The following is an 8169-nucleotide window of genomic DNA, read 5'->3' as shown; positions in this document are numbered from 1 at the left end:
TTCTCACCTTCACTGTCAAATTTCCAAAATTTTCTATTTGTAAAAAAATTCAAATGAAAAAAATAGAAATTTTTGAGAAAAATTCGAAATTTGAGAAATTTTTCAGAAAAATTCGAAATTTCTGAAATTTTTCAGAAAAATTCTCAACTTGGGAAATTTTTCAGAAAAATTCGAAATTTGAGAAATTTTTCAGAAAAATTCGAAATTTCTGAAATTTTTCAGAAAAATTCGAAATTTCTGAAATTTATCAGAAAAATTCGAAATTTCTGAAATTTTTGAAATTTTTGAGAAAAATTTGAAATTTCTGAAATTTTGCGGAAAAATTTGTAATCCTAGTAAGAATGGCACAGGTAAGTTTAATACATATCTTCAAAATTTAATTTGTGGTAAAAAAATTTCACACAGTGTGAGTTTATCACATCTATGTATAGTATTTTATCACATCTAATTATGCATAATTTGAAATTTAAATTTGAATTGCAGTTAGGGCTTTTTACTCGTTTTTATGTATCACATAGGGCTTTTTAAAATTAATGCGAAAATACACTTAGGGGTTTTTAAAATTAACGAGGGACGGCACTTAGGGCTTTTTAAAATTACGAAGCAGTTTCACTTAGGGGTATTTAAAATTAAGATGAGACTGCACTTAGGGGTTTTCAGAATTAGGACGACGATATTTTTCCTTTCCGTCACAAATCCAATCCGCGTCGTGGTCACAGAGCAGGTAGTCGTAGTAGCACGTTGATGGATTACAATATCCAAATCCAGCAATTAATTCTTTCACAGTGTCCAGAACAGGTTTGAAAGTAGTTCGATCCAAAGTGGTCACATTATTCTTATGAAGTCCAAGAATCGTTAATTTCCGAGACCTGAGAACATACATGTCCACAAGTATTCATTTAATGATGAATGAATAAATTATTCATTCAATATTCAAAATTTGAATGAATATTGAATGAATATTTTACTCTGATTTTTGAATAAATGAATATTGAGTATTGAGTGCATATCTATTCAATTCGTGTGAATAAATAATAAATGAATAATTTTTTCATCATTCGTTTTTAACTCAAGGCTTAATGCATAGGGAAAGTTGAGAAATTCATCTAATACTGTGAATTTTGAATAAAATGCAGAATGAAGGAATGGTGAATAATGAATAAATGTTGAATGATTGATGAATATTTTTTTACAAATTATGAATGAGTGAATTAATAATGAATATTTTCTTGAAGGCTTTGAATGAATATTTTTTGTTTGAACATGTATACCTGAGAATGCTTGGGGATGAATTCCAGCGGGGGTTATGGAGTTGTAAGTGAATTCAAGAAGGGTCAGATTTGTCGTTGCGGAGAAGGCATTTTGTCCAATGGACGTGATCTTGTTGTACCGAAAATCTATCCGTTGGATGGTGGACGCGGAGGCAAATGCATTCTTGGGAACGGAAGAAATCCTGTTCATTCCGAGATCCACTTTTTCTAGCATCTGTGGGTGGCAAAAAGTGGCAAAATAGGAGGAATATTTATATTTGCATACTGGGAACACTTGTAACAGAGATCCGGTACTATTTATATTGTGGCAATGGGGAACTTTGATCTAAAAATGTTCAAAAAATGATTCTAGAAATCTCAAATTTTGGTATAATATATCTGTCCTCAAAATTTCAAAAGTTTTCCTTCATAAATAAATTTCTTACACCATTTCAAAGGGAGAAAGTCGGAAGACGAGTTTTTCAAAATTTTACATTTTTAAAATCGGTTTTTAACCATTTTTAGGTCAAAGTTCTCCAACGCCACTATATATATAGTACGGAATTTCTAACAAGGGAACCTTAAGTACTGTCACCTCTCGATTTCCTTCGGAATAGCCTTAATCGACAGATAATTTAGTGAAACTAAAATTTTGTCATAGAACATGCCGTGCAAAATCGCGTTTTTGCGAAATATTTGGCGAGAGCTGCACCAAAACCTTCCATTTGCCCAATGCTTTTAACATAGCCACCAGCCTTTCGAATGATGAAATGAACTTTATAGAATCTCAATCAATTATATTTGTACCCGTCCGCGTAATTTCAGCTCGATCACGAATATGCAAAAATTGGTGCAAAGATTCGCAAATTTTTTGCAAATTGCGAAAAAATGAAAATATCCGCAAATTTGAATTTCTTCGTTTTTTTTTAAATTCAACAAATTTATCAGTTTAACTGATATAAAATATACTTTTCTTATTGCAAAAAATTTAAAAAAATTTGCAAAAAATTGAACTTCGCAATTTTTCATGAGAATATGTTAAATGATCTATTTTTACGTGATTTTCGTAATTATTTGTGGTATTTATTTTTGCAAGTTGCAAAAACTTAGTGCGTGCAATTTTTTAGTTCAATATGTAGAATTTTTTGCAATGTTAGCATGTTTTAACTGTTCAACAAATTAGCTTTCCCTTTATTCGCTCATACCTGCAGATATGACAATCATACCTGTGCAAGCGAATTTCGCTTCATTCAACTTCACTCACTTTCAGCTCGGGCCAAGTAGCCCTTCACTCCCCTCATTCGCGTGAAGGAAGGCTGAGTGAGGCTTCACTCACTCATCAATCCCATTCTCACTCCTTCATTCCCTTCACTCCCTCATTCTTCTCACATCACGCATTCCCCTCACTCACCTATTTTCCTCACTCTTTCTGTCATTCAATCAAGTCCCTCGTGTCATCATAATTTAAATATTTTGGCGCCATCTAGTGGGGGAATGTGAGACTGGGCTGGGGCAATGTGAGACTAGGCGGGGGGAAGGGCTGAAATTACGCGGACGGGTACAAATATAATTGATTGAGATTCTATAAAGTTCATTTCATCATTCGAAAGGCTGGTGGCTATGTTAAAAGCATTGGGCAAATGGAAGGTTTTGGTGCAGCTCTCGCCAAATATTTCGCGAAAACGCGATTTTGCACCGCATGTTCTATGACAAAGTTTTAGTTTCACTAAATTATCTGTCGATTAAGGCTATTCCAAAGGAAATCGAGAGGTGACAGTACTTAAGGTTCCTTTGTAAGTCTAGAAAACCAATTACATAATTATAATCGCAACATTAATTACTTTGAAATGTAGTCATTATAATTAACGACGACGTGTCACTGGTTTTGCATAGCAAACTGAATTTATGCACTCTTAGCAACTCGGTACATGTACCGAGTGTATCTTCCATTTAGGTGATAAATTACTACCAACGTATGTAATGTTAGGGGGCCATACATATCTTACGTCATCAAAAATTCTCGATTTTAGCATCCACCCACCAAACACAAACCTTTTGGGGATAGGGAATTTTAACATGGGAAAGATAGGAAGAGCTAAACCATCTACCCACTAAAATGATGGCGTAATATATGGACGTTACGTGGCTGTAAATATTATGTTAACAATATATTAATGTTCTTATTAAATTCTTCAGATTATTGAGAGCCGATTTTTGATGAGATACATAATTTTACCTTGAAATTTGTAACAAATTTGAAAATATCGTTTGTGTAAGGGGCCGGATTCCAAAGATAGTTGTCGTACAGTCGCAACTCCTTCGTTACACCGTAACTGGACTTGTCGAAGGCTCGCGGAGAAATCCAATCCAGATTTGGATTCGCGCTGATATCAACGTACAGGAAACTCAAATCGGCGAAAGATCCTCGCGGGATCTCTAAAAGTCCAGAGCACCCCGTGATCCTCAAAGTATTGAAGGTGAGGGAGTAAGAAGACAAATTTTGGTTTTTTATAGCGGAAGAATCACGAGCAAAAATTGGGGCAAAGTTAATACGCCCGCGAATATTGGAGCAGGAAATAACCTCCCAACCATTGTATTGGGAACAGATGCAAGGGACGAGGGAATCCGAGGGGGGACAAAGGGCCTGAACGTGGCAAATTTTAAAAAGTGCAACCACCAGCACGATTACTTTTATTGGGGAGGAATGCATTTTGCAGAATGAGACAATGAATTATCCAGTCCAAAATTACATAATGGCGTGATCAACATTATCAGTTTGGAGGAGATAAGTAGGTTCGTATCAATTAATTAAATCGAAGTGTGAGATTTGTTGAGTGGTGAGAAACGATTGAGCAGAATACAGTGGCTCACAAATTTAATTGTACGTTAGAAAAACAGTTCAATCCATGTTATGAATTTTAAAAAAATGGAATAGTTTAACATTGCGCTTATGTTAGATTTGGAGAAAAATTCGCAAAATTCAATTTAAAAAAGTCATATTCTCCTTCAAATAAAAATTATAGAGAAGTGAACAAGATATCAAAATGTTCACATTGAGTTTAGGTGTCGATCGAAAAATAAAGCCTCGAAGGAAAAAAATCACTGTAAGGGTCAAAAAATGAGCTTTTTGGTCAAACATTGTGACCTATGGTCACAAATCTGAAGAAGGTCAAAGGTCACGGACCTTTGACCATCTTCAGATTTTTCGAAAACATGAACGACATCCAACGACAATCTTTCTGGGGTACTAAATACATGCAAATTTTCAAGCCCTTATAGTTGTCAATGTGCGAGATAGAACAATTTTTCTACTATACACTGTAAAGCATCCGGTAGAGTCACATATGTACTCCGCACTGGTATTGATTTGGTAATAATTCAATATCGGATTGGTTATAGTTTAATTCTGAGTGGTAGCGATTTCATTACCACAACGTTACTACCCCGTAACAATCGATATTACCGATGCCGGTAGAGTCATATATGTAAATACTCCGTCGGGTAATGATTCGTAATGATTCAATACCAGATGTCTAAAAGTGCACAATTTAAGTTGTTCTCCAGTGTACATATGTACATCATTTGCTCGTTACGACAAGCGTCATTAAAAAATGGAAAATTGAACTTGTCAAATTGACATGTTCAATTTAACCACGTAAAACTAGGAACATCTGCATAATGTACGAAGACACAATGAAACTAACATTACCAATTAGTTATCAGGTTAATTTTTAATTATTGTAAATTATATAAACTTATCTTAAGTACTTCGGAATGACTAATATTTAATTACACATAACATTTCACATTTCACATTTAACAATATTTATCAGTACTTTAAATTTTAATGTTTTACTTATTTCAGTTAATTTTTGAAGTTCAAAAATAAATGTCGATCTACAAAAATATCACAATAAAAAGTTATGTGTGTTGAGTATCACGAAAATCTACCAGACTATCGATATAACTCACAAATGTGTCGCTGAAGAATGTGAAGACTTATTTGACAACTACAATTCCAATTTAATTTAACAATTGCTTGCAGTGAAGCTCTTTATTACTATAAAATTGGCACAAATAAATAATTTTGTGAGAAGACCTCCTGACTTGAGGTGCTTCTCCTTGTGAGTCTCTTCGGGACTTTTTGTAACTTAACTATGAAGCTAAAATGTGAACTAAAAACGGCTACCATTAATTCTGGTTAAAACTGGATTATTTGTAGTCGTGGCAGTTCCACATCACCTTAACCTCCACAATAACCTTCATACAAATTATTCACCACTCCTTTATTATTCATGTCATTCAAAATTCACAGTATTTATTGGATGAATTTCTGACCTTTCCCTGTATATTAAGGATTGAATTAAAATGAGTAAAAAAATATTCATTCATTATTCATTCACACGAATTGAATAGATATTTACTCAATATTCATTTATTCAAAAATCAGAATAATATAATCATTCAATATTCATTCAAATTTTAAATATTGAATGAATAATTTATTCATTCGTCATTAAATGAATGAATGTGAACATGGATGACAGGAAGTAGCACATTGTTGTTAGCCAAATTAAGAATTAAAGGTACAGGGATGGTATTTATGTAAATCTAAAATGAAAAAAACGTCATTCAAAAAATATGTAAATCGGCAATAATTAATTGCAATACTCTCGACAGATACGTTTAAAAGATACACGTTTTGAAATAGTTATTTTGTTAGTTTAAGAAATTCTTGATCATTAAGGAATTAAATATAGCACACAAGTTATTCTAAACTTTTTTGAAGGTATTTTTTCAAAATTAACACAGAAATAATTAGTTTTAAATAAAAAGGTACACGTATGTATGAAAAATTTGAAAAAATAGCGCCTGATTCTTTTAAAATTCAATATCCATGTAAAAAATCTTCAAAACTCGTTCGAAATGTGACAATCTAAGCAACAACGTATCATATTTTTAGCCGAGTTTCTTGACATATGCCTACGGGCCCCAAAAAATAATTTTGTACATACAATTGAGATTTTTAATAATTAATTTGCATTTGGCAAATTTTAGGACAAAAACTTCTTTCTGCTTCAAAAATTGTGTTATTTAATAAAATATTTCATTTCAGGTCTCTCAATTCCTTGATTTTGGGTGGATGTTTAAACTCCGCTGGGATGAAGTGCCTGCTCCAACTTCCTACCAATTTGAAGAAACTGGCCTTCGGGGAAAGTCAGAGAGTATTTTTTGAATTTAACAATGGCGTCGAAGAGATGCAAGCAATGTTTTACGAATTACTAAAGAGACACGCCCCAACTTTGGAAGAACTTGACTTCAGTATGGAATAGGTGGATCAAGGGAACACGTTAGAATGGAAATTACCCGTATTTCCAAGCTTAAAAATCTTTACATATATTATGGTGAGTTGGGGACCATACCTGTTCACTTTCATTCATTCATGTGACTTATTACGATAGATAATGATAGTGAATGAAAATGAATTTCCTGTGATTTGAATGCAGATGAGTAACAGATTCAGTTATTCCAGATGAATGAGTGAATGAAAGGATTTCATTAACTCATTTCACACTTCACCCTATGCTTAATACAAGGGGCGAAATAAGAAATGAAGTCGGATGTTGTGAAATGAAATGAGTTTGAAAGAAAATGATTGAATGTGAATGAAAATCTTCAGTCAAAAATCGGGATGATTGAACTTTGAATAAAAATAAAAATTTTGAACAGGTATTTTATTCTTTGCGGCGATGAGGGGGACGAGTCCAGAGTGGAGGATTTCTTTCCGGCAAAAATTAATGGCCAGGCCCAAGTTGTGGAATCAGTGAGAGAAGTTCAGTTCTCAACGTTTGGTTATTCTAATGTAGAAGAGCAGGCGAAAGTGTACGTCAGACTTTATGATGTTTTCCCTAACGCGAGAGATTGTGTGATGGGGCACTTAAGGAAATTACTTCTATTGAGTAATTAAGACTCGAAAAATTAAAATTTTTTGTTTGATGGTAAAAATGAATGGGGTTTTTTGAGAGGGGGAAAAACACTTATAATCTTAAGAAATTGAATTTGTGTAGCTTATGTATGTCGAACTTGGCGAATACATTTTTGGAAATAAATAGCAATAATTTGTTAAATATAGATACTAAAGGATATATTTAGTAGTTAGGCTTGGCACCGAAAATCCAAATTATCGTATATTCATTTTATAGAATGTGTACACTTACATATGAATATATTTATATGTTATCATACATATATGTTTATATATATATATACATATATATATAGGTATATTCCACCCTGCTAAAGTGTATAGGTATGTATGTATATTGATATATCAGAATAATATGGAATTTTCCAGAAATACTAATAAAATGCCAATATTTGTTTATATATTTGTGTAACAAGATAATTCCGATTTGAAAAGAGTCACGATTTTTCCAATTAAATTGTGTCATTAAGGAAAAATGAATATCGTTCTACTAAACGTTTCCATCTAGGGGTCATGTTGACGAGTAAAATACCTCGATATGTAATTCAATTATGTACTTATAATCATTCACATAATGTGTTTACCCTTTTTGATATAAAAACAAGCTTCGTACAGTAATTCAATTGTTTTTATTTAACTTGCCTATGAAACTCCTTGATAATGTTGAACACGAATGATTCAAGTTTTTCATATTAAACATGCATACGAATGCGGACTTTATATGAACTGTGTGGGTGTGCATAACTACCAAATACATATTTGTAATCTCGTGGCGAAATTGGCTTGCTGTATCATTTAAGCTTTGTGCAAAATGGTTCAAACAACACTTTTTAACCGTTTCATGGCTTGAATTGAGTCTAACAATGAAATATACAAACAAATATTAAAGTTATGGAAAACAATAATTTACTTCTTTATGCCTCATCCGAGTAA

The 8169-nt window shown here is 32.8% G+C and overlaps 1 protein-coding gene across 1 annotated transcript; it reads right to left on the bottom strand.

Moving 5' to 3' along the window:
• Positions 1-209: 209 nt before the first annotated feature.
• LOC110856482 lies at positions 210-3976 on the bottom strand. The gene is made up of 3 exons (XM_022104962.2): positions 3487-3976; positions 1272-1485; positions 210-869 (listed from the first exon to the last, which is right to left on the bottom strand). Exons 1-3 carry the CDS (start codon positions 3958-3960, stop codon positions 856-858), a joined length of 702 nt encoding a protein of 233 aa, XP_021960654.1. The 5' UTR covers positions 3961-3976; the 3' UTR covers positions 210-855.
• Positions 3977-8169: the final 4193 nt, after the last annotated feature.

The sequence above is a fragment of the Folsomia candida genome, unplaced genomic scaffold, assembly GCF_002217175.1.
Source record: "Folsomia candida strain VU population unplaced genomic scaffold, ASM221717v1 Fcan01_Sc016, whole genome shotgun sequence".
Classification (NCBI taxonomy): Eukaryota; Metazoa; Arthropoda; class Collembola; order Entomobryomorpha; family Isotomidae; genus Folsomia; species Folsomia candida.
The sequence above is the reverse complement of the archived record's forward strand: the minus strand, read 5'-3'. Positions and strand labels throughout refer to the sequence as shown.